General features: G+C 39.7%; 1 protein-coding gene across 1 annotated transcript in view; it reads right to left on the bottom strand.

The window, feature by feature from the left end:
- The window catches only part of LOC109298975 (CUB and sushi domain-containing protein 3-like), a 290,449-nt gene that overhangs the window by 175,057 nt on the left and 98,986 nt on the right, over positions 1–16,406 (bottom strand). Inside the window, exons 9-12 of the mRNA XM_019519415.1 lie at positions 15,631–15,749; positions 11,234–11,303; positions 7,868–7,984; positions 2,563–2,772 (exon numbers count right to left, since the gene is read on the bottom strand). Coding sequence (XP_019374960.1) covers positions 2,563–2,772; positions 7,868–7,984; positions 11,234–11,303; positions 15,631–15,749 — 516 coding nt within the window. The remainder of the gene's footprint in view (positions 1–2,562; positions 2,773–7,867; positions 7,985–11,233; positions 11,304–15,630; positions 15,750–16,406) is intronic.

A 16,406-nucleotide genomic window follows, 5' to 3' on the forward strand; every position in this document is an offset into this window, starting at 1 on the left:
AGAAAAACCTGCAGCATCCTTATAGGCTCAGCAGTGCTACACTGGCTAGCACAATGGCAGAAGGAGACTTGGGGGTCATCATTGATCAAAAGATGAACATGAGCCTGCAATGTGATGCTGCAGCTAGTAAAGCGAGCAAAATGCTGGCTTTCATCCATAGATGCTTCTCAAGCAAATCCTGAGATGTCATTCGCCCCTTGTATTCAACCTTGGTGAGGCTGCAGCTGGAGTACTGCATCCATTTTTGGGCCCCACAATTCAAAAAGTATGTGGAGAAGCTTGAGAGGGTACAGAGAAGAGCCATGCACATTGTCAGAGGTCAGAAAAACAGACCTTATGACGACAGGCTGAGAGCTATGGGGCTCTTTAGCCTGGAAAACTGCAGGTTCAGGGGTGATCTGATGGGCACCTATAAGTTTATCAGGGGTGAACACTGGTATCTGGGGGAGTGTTTGTTCACCAGAGCGCCCCAAGGGATGATGAGGTCAAACAGTTATAAACTACTGCAAGACCGTTTCAGGCTGGACATAAGGAAGAATTTCTTTACTGTCTGAGCCCCCAAGGTCTGGAATAGTCTGCCATCGGAGGTGGTTCAAGCACCTACATTGAACATCTTCAAGAGAAATTTGGATGCTTATCTTGCTGGGATCCTATGACCTCTTCTGACTTCCTGCCCTTCAGGCAGGGGGCTGGACTTGATGATCTTCTGCGGTCCCTTCCAGCCCTAATGTCTATGGAATCTATGAAAATCTATTAAATCTATCTAGTCATTAATAATGTGTATACTTTGTTGACAAAAGTGCTGTATAGCATCTGGACAACTGGAAGACCTTAGTTTGAACCCATATTTGGTGAGAGTTGATCTTTCTCTAAAGTATTTAAAATATTAAAAAGAGCATTTTCCAGAATAGAATCATGGAAAGTTAGGGTTGGAAGGGACCCCCTGCTCAAAGCAGAATCATCCCCAACTAGATCATCCCAGCCAAAGCTTTATCTATCTGGGTTTTATAAGCCTCCAAGAATGGAGCTTCCACCAACTCTTTGGGTAACCTGTTCCAGTGTTTTACTGCCCTCCTAGTGAGAACATTCTTCCTAATATCTAACCTATACTTTCCTTGCTGCAACTTGAGACTGTTGCTCCTTCTTCTGTCACCTGCCATCACTGAGAACAGTCTAGCTCCAACTTCTCTTGAACCCCACTTAGTAATACCCCCTAATACTTTATAGGTTTGCAATGGTCTCTCTTTCAACATGTACTGTATTGCTGCAGCTGTGGTATACAATACTAATCACAAAATATTTAGCTCTTCCAAAGTACTGCATAGCAGTAGACTTAAAAATGCTCTCTTTATATTAATTTATTCATATGGCACAAAACCTAAATTTTCAGAAAAAAGTTTTGTTTAAATAAGTGAACATCAGAGTATCAAGTCATGTAATGTTATATGCACCAATGTTTTCTAGTAAGGTATGCTCTCAAGTGGCTTCCATGATATTATAGAATCTAAAGCTATTTACCTACAAATTTAACCCCTTTCCTTTTGAAAGCATGTATAGTGTAACAACCTCACCGCATCTTAAAATCCATACATGAAAATGGTAATTGTATTAAAAATTGGGTCCTTTTTGCAAACAGTACAGACCTTATTCCTTGTAAATGGGTCTGTAGTCATGGAACTTAAGGCAATGATATATCACTAGTTCATGAGGTTCTCTTGTCTGAGAACTTTCCAAAGCTGGGCATTCTCACAAGTTGCTGCTTAAAGTAGATCTGGGCCCTTGGCATATGTTATACTTATGAGGTGATTAATGTGTTAATCATATCATAAGCAGTAAGCTTGACACATATTAAGGCAATTAATGACACAACATAGGGAGAAAGGCTGAAAGGGCAGCATAGGAAGCACTGCATCAGAAACCAATACTTGGTACTGTGCTTTCCACAATGCCCTTTGAACATCCAGGCAGGTGGGAAACCCAGGATCTGGGACTTAGTCTTCCTACCCATGGGCTCCCCATCCTCCTGTAACATGATTTGGATCCAACAAATGTTATGCCAGATCCCAAAAAATCATGCCATGTGTTTTTGGGAATCTGAGATAAAATGTGTTGCATCCTGAACATGAAATTAAATTAATGTCTGTCAGGGGCCTAGATATTCACTGAATGGCACTATGTACTCTGTGCTCCAGAATGATGTTATGAGGCATTATGATACAAGACATTAAGCTGGGGCTCTTGTTTCTTTCAGATTATTAAATATTGTAAAAGTTATTTTGGAATAAGCAAGCATATTATTGCCAAAATATTGTCCAAATTCCAGCAGGTTTAACAGCATATAACATTCATGTTTTGTTCTAAATCATCATGTGCTGTGAATTGAGGAGCTTTTCCATCCCACCCTAGTACTGTCCTCATTACCTAACATATAACATAGCAGTTTTGAATTGTGGACAAAACTTTTTTCCAAAATACACCTTCATGTTTATCTTCTAACAAAGAAAAGAAAAAACATCTATTAACAAACATCTTTTTTATGCATATGTGTATCAAACAACTCACCTTGATATATAATATGAAACCCTTGTTTGTTCTGTGAATAGTCACTGTGAAAATATAAGCTGGTTTCATGGGTTGTACTAAACAGAGGAGATGGTAGCTGAGGACCACTAAGTCTCCCAATAACAGTACTAGTCTCAGTAGATCCACTTCTTACTTCTAAGTAATCGTGTATTGTCTCAGTGGAAAAATTTACAAACTGCAAATGCACTCCTGGAAAATAATATTGGTAAACAAAAGCATGCAGTATCAATACGATGAATATATTCAAGTATGAAAACTGTATCCTGATAACAAGAGGTAATGGTCATCTGGAATGTTGATATCAGACATAAGGAAATAGTGGGACGAGATTCTTAACTTAAACCCATCCATTTTGAATATAATCTTGGCTACTCAGAATAAAACCTTCTTTCCTTTTCTCCAGTGGTGCTCAATCTTTTGACTCCATGGGATAGGTAAGTGGCATGAGGCTGGTGTGGAGGCCTAATCAGTCCTGTGCTCCCTGACTAGGTTTTATGCTGCCCTAATTGGCCCTATGTTGTCAATCTAGCCTGCAGTGCCATGCTAGCACTCTAGATCCAGGGAAGCAGCTATTACCTGCCACAGATCCCATTCTGTCAAATGTCTAGACCTTTAGGGAGCCCCATGGGCCAGATAACATAGCTCTGTTAGCCAAACCTGGCCAATGGACTGGGGGTTGAGCACCACTGCCCTTGTCTAATATGAAGAAAAGATAAAGTTTGTTGCTATTGCAGGTGTTATCAATCCAAAGGGATGAAATAAAGCCCTGAATCTGTGATTGTTCTTTGGTATATTCTGGCAAAGAAAAAAGGACTTTTAGCCCCAAAGTCAAATTTTACAATTGGTAATTACATTTGCCTACCTAGAATCTCCTTCTAGATTCAGTTAGATAGAGCTTACTTTGATTCCTTTGAAAAGAAAAAGAAACCATAAAAGTAGTACTTGGCTGAAAGCTCTCCAAGGAAATCATAGGCTACTGGGTGAAGTGGAATTTCAATGGGAAACATTATTATTATTTATCTATTATTAAGTCGACAGCAATCAAATGCACCTAAAAAACAGGTGCATTTCAGTGGTAGATAAAGTTATATCTAAGTATAATATAATGCAGAGTGTTTTGAATTTTTATTTCTTAGAGAGCATTAAATCAATTTAATGAAATGAATGAATAATGCATCCATAACTTACTTGGGCTTAAAAAAAACAAAAAGAAAACAAAAGAATCTAATATTATGGGATACATTTATCAGCATCTCAACCTAATAATTAAATATGCAGTTCCTCACAAACTGTGCTATATGATACTCTTGTAAACAGAGAGAGACTTTTGATTGATTCAATGATGAACAACAGGAAGCTTATTATATGAGTGGTAGCTAATCTATCTGATCCAGATGATTTGTTACAATTATTAGAGGATAGTAGGGGGAGAAGTTGCTCATCCAATTAGTAGAAGGAGGGCTCTTTAAACATTTTCTTTTTTTATAGTGTTCTCAATAAGGTAAAATTAAACAGTTTTTTTTTTTCTGTCTGAAGTGATCTAGCACAAGTATGGAATGATAATGCAGTGCTTCAATTACAAAGATGATTGCACCCCATCAGTTGTTCTGGCAAAGACGATCACTATGATTTAATATAATGTTTAATAGAAAACATGTAATGCCAATGTAATTATTCAAATGCCATAAATGTTTTTATAACTATCTACACCTTGATATCTAAAAGGTAGTTTGTCACTACATCTTAGAGATTTGTTTTTGGATAACATATGCACCTTGTGAATGGTTTTCTAAATCATATAACATTTTATTTTCTACTGGAAAAAAAAAACTTTAGTATATGATTTAATTACAGATACAATTACTCTTTTATATAGAGAAAGTGCAACACCATGGAAGGAAGAAGGGGCAGATGGATTCTGGTCCCTGCTGCTAGATTAATTTTTTATTTTTAACCATTGTCTCTATAATGTAAAAATGCATATAGAAGTCTAGAAATAGCAATTAGAACTGTGCTTTGTGCTGAATTTGAGGTTATCTGTGTCAAATTAGTTGTGTTCTGCAAATACCTAACAGGTGGGGATATAGGTAGCATTTAGATCTCTCTTGGCTCTGATCAAGACTTTAATATTGCTTAGATGGGAGTTAGCATAGAAGTGCTTGATCTGCATTGCTTCTAAGCACCAAGATATATTTGCAGGCCGATCACAAGTATCTAATTGTTTTGCAGATGCTGAGTATAGTTGATTTGAATATTTTTTTCTGACTTGGGCTTCTAAATTCTGCCTAAAGGTTGTTTGAGAATGATTTGGATATTGTCCTAAATTTTCTGAGGATTAGGTCCACACTAGGCATGCTCTAGACAGCAGCCGAGCAGGATTTGCTCTGACATGCAGCTCTGGGATCAGTCTCTGTATGCAAACTGAGAAATGGAAACATTTCTCTCCTGTGTTCTCAATGATACTACAACCTCTGCAGGAGGAAGGATATCACTGCTTTGGATTAAAAAAAGGAACAGGAACCAGATCTGTGAAGGCTAGTGGGGAGAAATGGAGATTGTGACTTATTTGGCATAGTGATGGGGTCTCTAAAATGGGGAGAAAAGAGTGAGTAGATGAGTAAGAAACTAAGATCTCATGATCAGTTGTTGGGAAGACTGGAGATTGAGAACTTGTACTGAATTAGGAACAGGTGAGGAGGGAGGGAAATGGTTCTGAGAAGCTGGGTATAGGACAGCTGGGACTGGCTGGTCAGAGACCAGAACAAGAACGTAGGCAGAAGAACGGAGAAGCTAGGCACAGAACTGGAGAGGCCTGGGGCTGTGTACATGTGCTCAAGTGATCTGAGAGAATTCTTCTGGGTTTGCTCTCTTGGTAGAAAAAAACTTACTTGGAGATGCCTGAACAGACATTTGAATACTATGTCCCTGAAGAGCAAAGAGCTTGATGTGCTGATGGTGCACAATCAGGGGGTCCCTGTGAACACATTTTAGTGTGCTCTTCAGGCTCCCAGTCAGCCTGGTGACAAACAGAAGCAGTATACAGGGTAGTCCTGACTGGTTGACCCAGATTGTCTCACAGGTTTTGTCTCCCTGTAGCATAATGTGGGGATTGCAAAGGGGTCGTGTTCTGCTTTCTGTTTTGCTGAAGCAGCAGAATCCAGTGAGCAACACACTGTCTCCATGCGGAGAAAAGAGAGGAGCAAAGCACCCTGGAATGATGGAGGACTGGGCGATGGGTTTGCTCAGAAGACAATATGTACAGACATTGAATCGTCCAGGAGAGCCTCTCCTCAAAGTGATTTAACCCTGGTTATCCCCAGGCTATTTTGCTGCGGGAGAAAAATCCTGAAGACCAGTATACTCCTGGTTTCTCCTGGGAGAAAAGTTACTGTCCCAGTGGTAACTGAATGTCTGTACATGGCCTAGGACTGGTAGAAATGAGTATCAGGGACACAAGCACTGGAGGCAGGTTTGCTTGGAGGGCAATGTTAGGGAGAGGACCCAGGGTCTTGGACTGCTTGGTCAAGGAGACTGGGAGTGTCATATATACATTGTTTTCCCTTCATAGACTTCTTACTTACTTAGTGAACGAGGTGATGAATCAGGGAATTGACATCAAGATTATGTCATTTCTATAGCACTCTTAAATTCATTTACAGTGGATGAGGCAGGTGATCACAAAAGGGAAAAGGGACGTTTAAAGCAGCTAAATGCTGACCTGAAGAATATGGTTCTTTCCATGATGCTGCCACAGGAAATCTGTGTGAAATGGTGATAGGCAAATTACTTAACCAGTAACCATTCATTCCCTGTGTGTTCTTATTCTCTTAATGCCTGCCTGATCTGAGATGAGGCACTTTGATGTACAGATTCTGAGCGCACACAGATGCAAATGAACTTTGCACTGAGAACTGTGTTTTGAATGCTTAAAGTGCTATATAATGAAAAGTACTCTGAAAAATCAGGACACCCAAAAGTAACCTTAATTTTTGTGCCACATTTCCTCATCTGTAAAGCATCAATGGTGTGAATCAAATGACTGAGAGGGTCATGTGGTTCATAGAAAAAAAGTCTACAAGTTAAAAAAATATTTTCTTCTGGTATTTCTATTATAAGATTACATTTGCCAGTAGACCACTGATGTCTCCTGTTCAGATTACATTCCACCAGATTAAAGATACCTAAATATATGTATGGTGGGTTTTTTTGTTTGGTTTTTTTTTAATCTGAGCTGATCAACAAGCTCCACTTGGAAATTTCCTACCTTTTCTTTGTGTTTAAGAGTAATTTCTGAAGTGACATATTTATTTATGCAAGAGGCATGGATTTCTTAGAAAGATATCTTCTATTGGACCGAGTAGTGTAGTTGGGACAGAGTTAGACAAGCTTTTGAATGCAAGACATTCTTGCTCAGGTATCAAACCTCTCCTGAAGAAATCCTTGCCTCTTGCAAAGTTTCTAGATCATCATGGTTACAAAATCACACATACACTACCACATTTATTTATAAATTCATCCATATGAGATTGAATGGGATATTTCAATAAAAACTGGTAAACCACTGAGATCTTTACCCAGAAATATTTCTTTAAATACAACCCAAATTGAGGTGACCCCTCCACCCCCCCCAAATTACTTAGTTTTAAACACTACTAAGGTGTTTGGGAAGAAAGAAGGCCAGGGAAAGGAGGGAAGGAAACTCCCTGCTCTGATTAATTACTTACTGGGCAAATAATCACTTTAAACTCACTTTTACATGGACTTTTTCACCCTTAAGAATACAGATAACCAAACAAACACAACACACAATATGTTGGCTTTGCGGTTAAGACAAATGCAGAAAAGGTGCTGGAAAATGTAGTTTTAACATTTTTGGCATTTGTTTTTATTTCTTATATTTCTTCTTGTTATTTATGTTTAGATATACTAATATAATTTCTCTCTTTGGGAAATGCTCTGGAATAAAGCAACATACATGCTCTAAAAATAAAATGCTGATAATAATGGGCTAAGCTTTCAAAATAGTCAATTTTAGTTTTGTGTTAAAAAAACATGTACAAGCAAATGAGTAGCTGGAGCTATAGTGATGTTATTATTTTCTGTATGCATACATGAAAACAATAGATTTTCTCTAAATTAAAATCTCTCTTTTATGACATGGACTATCCCTAAAACATTTTAAATCAATTGGCCAATACAAATATTTAAAATATTATAAAGATTTTTTTCACCATTCTAGAACCATAACAACAAGCAACAGGATAATCCTTGAAAGGATACGTACCAAAGCCAATAGGCAGCTTGATTGTCCATGTACAATCTAAACTGCTGGGATAGTTGCCAGGAAACCCAGGGCTAAGGATCACTCCACTGAAGTCTGACATACCACCGCCACATTGTGCTGCAGAACGACAGAGATTCTTGTTGAGTAAAGTTAGATAATTGATCAATTCAAGCCTTCACATCTCAAACTTAACTGTACTTAATTTTAAAATGATTAATTTTATATTTGAAACATATGTACAATTCATTATCTCATCTTAACATTACATTTGTGTAACAATCTTCTACACACAAGCATTGTAAAAGTGATACTGATTAACCAGGTTTGAGGTTAGGAGAATTTGACATATGTGTAGATGTGCAGGTCAAAATGTGCCTTCACTCCATGTGTCTGACCCATTTTTTGAGCAGACAAGTGCTGCAATTCAACACTCAGTCATACTGGCACAATTCCTAGTGAACTTGTGCAAGTGTATCTGAAGCTGAATGTATCGAAAAATACAAGCATCTTACTCTCTGAACTCTTCAGAAAGCATTTTTAAATACAGTATTTCAGTACCTAGTCTCATAAAAAATGAAGCAGCTACAATACACAGAGTGAAGAAAAGGTAAAATATGCACACACACACACACATCCATAACTTCAAAGAAACCAATTCCTTAGGGCTTGATGTCTTAGTAACTTAGTGATTTTAATATTTATTTACTTTGTAGTGCTAGATTTAAAAAGTAAATGTATGTTAAGAAACCAAGATGACAGATAGGATGAATACAACTTGAAGCCAGCTTCAATTTTTACCTGCTAGCCTTAACTATATTCCTTTAAAGTATTTTAAAACCACTGTTCACTTGCTATAAAAACCTCTACAAAATATTAAAATTTTAGGATGAGATTAAGGATTTTTCTTAAGCATTTACTCCCTAAAGTAGTATGAACAGAATCTCCAACTATATGCATAGTTATGAATATTATCTTTTCATTCATATCAAGAGAACTGATGTTGATTGAAGACAAAGGAAACTAGAGGCATGATCTTGAGAAGTGTTAAACAATTTTTGAATGTTATTAAGCACCCATAATTGGTGGACCCTAGCACGTGAAAGGAAGTGCTTACTACCTGGCAGAATTAGGCTGTCTATTGCTTAGGTCAGGAGTCTCTTTGGCTCAAAACAGTGCAAGTAGTATATATTGCATGCAAACTTAAAATGTGATGTGCAGCAATCTTCTTTGTGCAATAGCAAGATGACAAGAAAAATGTGTGGGTAGGGAGCCTAAAGGATTTTTATTTTTAACAGATACAACAGGATGGAGTACTGCAGTTCTAAGAATTGTTTTTCATACATATTTTTGTATAGAAGTGTGTTGGCACAGCAGTTAAGATGTCTTGATATAGCTCCAGAAGCATGTATTCAAGCTTTGCTCTAGATTCATTCTCAAGACTGGTCTCCACTCAACTGAGATGTAAATGACTGGTCTTTTGGACTGGCAGTCAGAGGCAGCTAGAAACAAATGCTGACCATATAGCTGACTACTGTGGCATTGGCCACATAAGCTGGCTTAATCAGGCTAGCCAAAGGTGTCATCTGGGTTCACATGGACACTGACTGATATATTTTAATGCAGATAAAATGCTTCCTTTGGTATTTTGGCAAGCTGCTAATGCAGCTGTCAGCACTACATAACTGGCTATGTCTGCAGCTCAACCTTTGAAATAATGTACTTGTAACAGGGAAGCTTTGCCCTGTTACTCAGACAAGTAAGCAAAACTTGGGAGGGTCTTTTAAGTCCCAAGAGATAGACCTGTAGATAGTAATGCCACTAGGGAAAAGCCCCTGGAGGCAAGCAGCCATAGGGAAAAAGGAGACAAACTATTGGCAATGACCAACACATGTGGCCCTGTCACACATGTAGTGAAAACAAGCAGAGCTAAAAGGACTAATGAGGGACCACTGTGCTCACACCAAGTGATAGGACCAGCTGGCTAGAAAGAGAGAGACTTACAGGTATAAGAAACTCATCCATAAACCAACAAGCTCACTGTAACCCTGGCTGGGGAAGGATGGCAAGCTCCCAGGCAGACTGCTGTAGAGATGGGAGTCACGGTAAGAGGAGCCCAGGCATGCAAAGGGAAAGAAACCTCTTTTTTGTGCTATCTGTTTGCCCAGAGTGGGAATGATTTCAGCTCAAGTTATACTGAGTACCGGGAGAGGCTGTACATTTTTGTTGTGATCGGGATAGTAACATCAGGAAGACTGGAAGTCGCTGTGAGGGGAGGCTTGGAGGCTGCATCACTGGTGCCTTAACGTACCCTGTGAGGTTTTAACCCCCAGCAAGAGTGGAAACCTAGTGAGGGGGAAAGCATTTTTGCAGGGTTAGGAGAACCCAGGAGGAATGGGTATAGCCCCTCCATAGCCTGAAGTCCAGAATGTGAGAGGTTTAGTCCAGTGACAGCAATATGGACCAAAGCGGGGGCTTAGCACCCCAGCAGACTGGCTGCTGTCACAACAGCCAAGGCCAGAATAAGGGACCCAAGATAAAGGCAGCAGAAAAAGCAAAGACACCAAAATCCACAGGGTTAATGCCTAGATAGGTGTGACCTATTGAACCTGGTGGCTCTAAGAAGGGGTTATGACTGATTAACACCCATGAAGTCTGGATGCAGCTATGTGGGGAGCCCGTAGGCCACAAATACAGCCCTGAGGTGAATTAGCACCAGCTGGGCTGTAGCTGGGCTGACTGAGATGGCTGAAATTTTTCCATTCCAGTCAAGTAAGCCCAGATCAAGACAGCCCAAGGAAAAAACACCACTCCAGACCTCTGGGCACTTCTCTCAGGACAATTTATTTTATCCAGGTGTGGCAGGTGAGACACTGGCAGCAGTACAGAGGAGCTGGGGTCAGGCAGGCTAGACCAGCCCCTAGGAGCACTGTTACTGATGCTGAGGTTGGGCTTGTCCCAGGCCCTTCTTAAGCAAAGATTTGATGTTAGAATCAGAAAAACTGAGAACTGCAATTATTTTTTATTTAATTTGGTTCTGTAGGACATATTACCTAAACAAATAATATATGCTTAGTTCTATTTCTAGAAGACTTGATTCTTTTTCTCGTCTCTCTTCCATGATATAGGAGATTCTGCTTGATATATTTCTGCCTTTCCTCTACCAGTTTGATTATTCTGGGAAACCTTCACAAAATAGGGCCTGTTTGCAAGGTAGTCTTATAGACTCAAGGCTAGTCTGAATTCTTTTGGACATTTTTTTCCACAAACAAACCCTTTGATTCAGGATGAGAACACTTCATCTCTAACCTCTTGCACAGCTTTCATTCTAGCAGCATGAAAAATAATTATAACATCCAATAGACATACCCAAACATATGGGAATAGGGTAATTCCATCTTCTCACTGGTCCAGGCATACAGGTGATATGTGAATGTCCCTATGATTATAAACATTTATTAATACATCTAACAAATACACACAATCACCTCCATTTTACTGCTATAACAAAAAACAAGATATTATAATCTCTGGCATCTTCTATATGAAAATTTAATTGTATTGTAAATTTAATTTGTACCTTCCCCTTCAGTAGGATTGGGTGGATAATGCAACCCTTACTTATGTGACTATGAGCCAGTTTAGAGAATTGTACTCATGGTCTGTAGGGATAGATAGATGGATAGATAGATAGATAGATAAGTGATGTATTTGTATCTATCTCAAGGGGTTAAATGGGTCATAAGAAGAAAATTAAAAAAAACCCAACATGATTTAAGGTACCAGAAATTAAGATATTAGAAGTATAGGATAGTTCTATTTTAGAAATAGTTCTCTGTGAAAAACAAAAACTAAGACAAGAACAAAAAGCAAAAAAACCCACAAAAAACCCAACAAATCTCAAAACACACACACACAAGCTCTAAACCTGCCTTTTGATATTTTGAGCAATCCATATTAAACAGGTTCCCATACCACCAGGGGGCAGCCACTACCTGATTCAGCAGCTCATGCAATCATGACTATTTGGTAAACAGAGTGGAAAAAAAAATATCTAAAGAGAGAAATGCATCTGGGCTCCGCTGAAAACCAAACAGTGTCTATTTCAATATGACCTTGGCAGGAAAAAAAGACAGTACCTCTGGCTGTTAGCCTGTTTGTGCAACCTTGAGTTGAACTGCATAGTTACTTCTAATGTTTAAGCTATATTTCACTTCAAAACCTATATAGCTGCAGGTACTGGATATTTGTGAAAAACACACCATTATGTAAAATACTTTATTAATTAGTTTGATGACTTCTCATATTTTCCTTTAAAAAAAAAACAAACAAAAAAATCAAATACACTTCTGTCATTGGTCCAAGCATATGTTATCTATTCACCACTGACACAAAGCCAAAGTGATAATGTCATGCTGTATGCAACAGCAAAATGCAGGAAGAGGACTTTTATTTTTTACGTTTGTACAGTCTGTAGTCCATTCTTGCTTTTTTAATTTCATATAATTTATTTCATGTGTTCAGTATGACTTGTGTTCACACTTCAGTATTCTTATACGAAATACAACAAAGGTAAAAGTAAACCAGAAAATGCCTTGCTGCTCCCCTCAGAGACCCAGTAAAATCATCCTTATATGGTCTTTTGCTGCACAACACAATTAGTAATCTGAGGTCTTGTAATGGGCCTCCCTCCCCGGCGCCATCTTCCTGGTCACCCACACCTTATGTGGGACACCCTTGGAGCCCTCTTGGAATCATTTTGTCCCACTCTAATCTCGCCTGCCACGTCGTGATGGAATTTACTATGTAAGCGGGAGACTGCCTATTCTATTGGGTATGTTGCAGTCTCTTCTAGAACGGCCTGACCCCTTTTTATTCTAGCTAGGCCTCTCCATTCAAGCCCACCACACAGGGTTTGATTCCTAGGCTCTAGCTTTTCCTTCAAGTGCCTGGAGGCTCAGGGCCCCCTTTTCTGCTTCCTTCTGGAGCACGGCCCTCCCTGGCCCAGGGGTATGGGTGCAGGTCCCACAGCAAGAGGGCCACAGGTTCAAAACAAGGGCCAACCCGCCAGTCCCTTGCTGGCGCTGGGGTCTGTGACCCCCACAAAAGCTGTGTCCTTGCTGGCGCCAGGGTTCCCACTCCGGAGTGGGTCCTCAAAAATGAGGCCTCCTCCATCCCCTAATAGCCTCACCCAAACCTCCAGTCGTAAACAGCAAACACAAAAACTCAAGCCCCTAGGCTATAACATAAACTTCTGCCGCTTGGCTAAAACATCACTCGAGCCACCCCTAAGGGTGCTCCATCCCTCACCCATACCAAACTGCTCATGCTCTGGCAGAGTTCCTTCCCCTGCAGCTGACAGCAGGGAACTGCCTGCCTGGCCTCAGCCCTGGGGTTTAAATGGGAGCCAGGCCTTGCCCCTTCTGGTCAGCTGACCGCTAACAGGTATGAGTCACTGGCTCCCTCCAGTTGCCCTAGCAATCAGCACCTGGGCTTCTTCCTCATTGCTCCCAAGAGTAGCAGGCACCTCAGTGCCCTGCTACAGGTCTTCAGTAGGAGGAGAAAGGTCACAGTCAAAGCTGCAATCAGCACTAGAGCTGGGAGAGACCCATCAGTTGTTCTTGGAAGAAGGAAGAACTCAGTTTAAGGGAAATAAAAGGAGGGATAAGGACACTGGTCCCAAATCCAAATGACAGTGTAAGGATCTAGAAGAGGGAAACAATACAGGTCCAAAATTCAAATGTCATCTTAAGGATCTGGGAGAGGAGAAGAAAAGGCCATTACAGCCAGGAAGGAAAACAAATAGCTGTTGCCAAAGCTTTGCCTTCTTATCCCTAGCTCAAACATTTATTTGCTGATCATACTGCCTCCTGCTGTGCTTATCATAGGGAGCACTAAATACCACAACAGCCACTTGCTTAACCAAAAGTGGAACAAACCTCATTCTGCTCTTTCAAACTTATATTTAAAGATTTGCCCATGGCATGACTTAACTCTTCTCAGTTCAAAAAACCTAGACAATGTTTGACTTTATGAACTCCATGAAAGCATGTTTCTGTTCATGTATAGCTCATCCTTTATAACTTTTTCTGGCTATACAGTCCAGAACAGGATTTCAGGTCTGTAATTCCTTTTAAACTACTGCTACTGTCAAAAGTGTGGGGAACCCCATTCTTTGCTACAGGAACAGCACCATTCTTGTGCAAAAAAAATAAGATTTGAGGTAAAAATGTAAGTTTGTATCTATCCTCCCTGGCCAGCAACCAGGGAAATTCCTTTTTCTGAGAGATTACAACTATGTTTCTGAAGTTCAACAGCTTTGTGAAGGACAGTTCTTAATCCTCAGTATTATGATGAAAAGCAGCATTGCTGCTGGAGGCTGGGCTTGCCCAATGTGAAGAATAAATGACATGTCTAGCTGAAATGACAGGGTTACAAGAGTTTTATTGTCATTTGAATGATGACAAGACACACCTACTGTTTTGCAGAATGTATTTTACTTAGGTCTATACAATTTAGACCATCTGTTTTTTGCTTATCCCCTGGTTTTGAGGTACTAATTTTGTTTTACAGAGCAGCTAGAGGATCGACTTTGGTCCTCCAATCCTCATCCCTCCAATGCAGAGTCAGTGATTGCTGTGAGCATGAGTGGCATTATTGAAGAACAGCAAAGCAAAGGTATAGGCCTCTGCTTTCTTTTAGAAGGTGTCAAGAATTCTGATAATGGGTTATAAAGCATTTCTACATGACAGCAGAAAGCTCATGTGTAACATTCTCTTCACTTCAGGATGCATTTCATTGTGTAACAAGTCCTGCAACATAGTTTGCCCAGGTAGCAGAGATAGTATTGTGTTCTCTCCTTCTTAATGCTCTGAAAAACCTGAGTGAAATGAAGACTATTACTTTTAGTGTAATAGATGAGGAATACATGTGCACGCGCACGCGCGCGCGCACACACACACACTTATATACTATTTGGAGCCTTAGCTCAACCATACAGTGCTAGTTTTTGCATTTGGTACTCTAGTTTAGCTATAAGAAGCAGCAAAAGAAAACCCAAGCCTCTCATAGATACACAAGTTCTTACTGGCTGCACATATCAAAAAATTGAAATAAGTAAGCTCTTTTTGACAAAACTAATTGTAATTCATTCTTATTGAATGATCTCCAAACCTGTTTTCAGTGCAGGGGAATAGCTTACTTATTTGGGGAGGGGGGAGGTGTTGGGAGTGGGGGAACACACTCATTTCTGAAATCTGCCTTCAGGTTAAAACAAACAAACACACAAAGAAACAAAAAAAAGGAATATATGAAAGAAAACTAATGGCTTTCCCAGAAAAACAATGATTTCCCAAGAACATTAGTCAATATTCCCTTCTCACTCTTTGCTCTTTTTCCTTTGTCTGGTACTTTTCCTTCACCTCTTACCCATCATGGTTTAGTAATATTATTCATGAAATGATTTATTTAAACTGAAAATTATTAGCTCTCTAACCTCAGATCATGACCCGTCACTAAACTAAGAATGTGTAAACAATACTAAACAATAACCTACAATCATTATGCAGCAGAAATGTAGAACCATGATCTTTGAAAGACAGTTTCATAGATGTTCTATCTGATGGAGACAAACTTAAAAACTTCATAATTATAATTTATTCCAGTACGTTGGCATTTTTAGTGTGGGCACAATATAGATTTATTTAGATATAAAAACATTAAAGAACTAAAAGAGAGAACTTGAAACTGCAAAATACCCGACATACCTGAAGGGAATAACCTTGATCACACTGGAAAGATACCACATCTCCAACCATGTATCTGTCTCCAATTTTAATTCCACTGCTAGGGGTCTGTGGTTCAGGACAAGAGTCTAAACCTATAGCTGTGAAAAATTGAGATGTTTAGAAATGAAAAAGCAAATATAGACAATTTTTAGTTTTATGCTGTTTGGGCTCATGGAGCATGTTGATTTCCACTAATAATATAGAATGATAGAAACTTAGGGTTGGAGGGGACATCAGGAGGTCATCTAGTCCAACCACCTAGTCAAAGCAGGACCAACTAAATCATCCTAGCCAGGGCTTTGTCTAGCCGGCTGTTAAAAACCTCCAAAGATGGAGATTCCACAACCTCTCTGGATAACATGTTCCAGGGCTTTACTACCCTCCTAGTGAGAATGATTTTCCTAATATGTATCCTAAACTTCCCTTGCTGCAACTTGAGACTATTGCTCCTTGTTCTGCCATCTGCCACCACTGAGAACAGTCTAGCTCCATCCTCTTTTGAACCCCACTTCAGATAGTTGAAGGCCACTATTAAATCTGTTCTCAGTCTTCTCTCTCTAGACTAAATAAGCCCAGTTCCCTCACCCTCTCCTCATAAGTTATGTGCCCTAGCCCCCAACCATTTTCATTGTCTTCCACTGGACTCTCTCCAATTCGTCCACATCCTTTCTGTAATGGGGGGGGGGGGGGGGAAAAACGGGACACATAACCCCAGATAGGCCCTACCCAGGCCGGAAAAAGGGGGAAAGGTTATT

Source organism: Gavialis gangeticus, unplaced genomic scaffold, assembly GCF_001723915.1.
Source record: "Gavialis gangeticus isolate Ggan-Ray unplaced genomic scaffold, GavGan_comp1, whole genome shotgun sequence".
NCBI classification, from domain to species: Eukaryota; Metazoa; Chordata; order Crocodylia; family Gavialidae; genus Gavialis; species Gavialis gangeticus.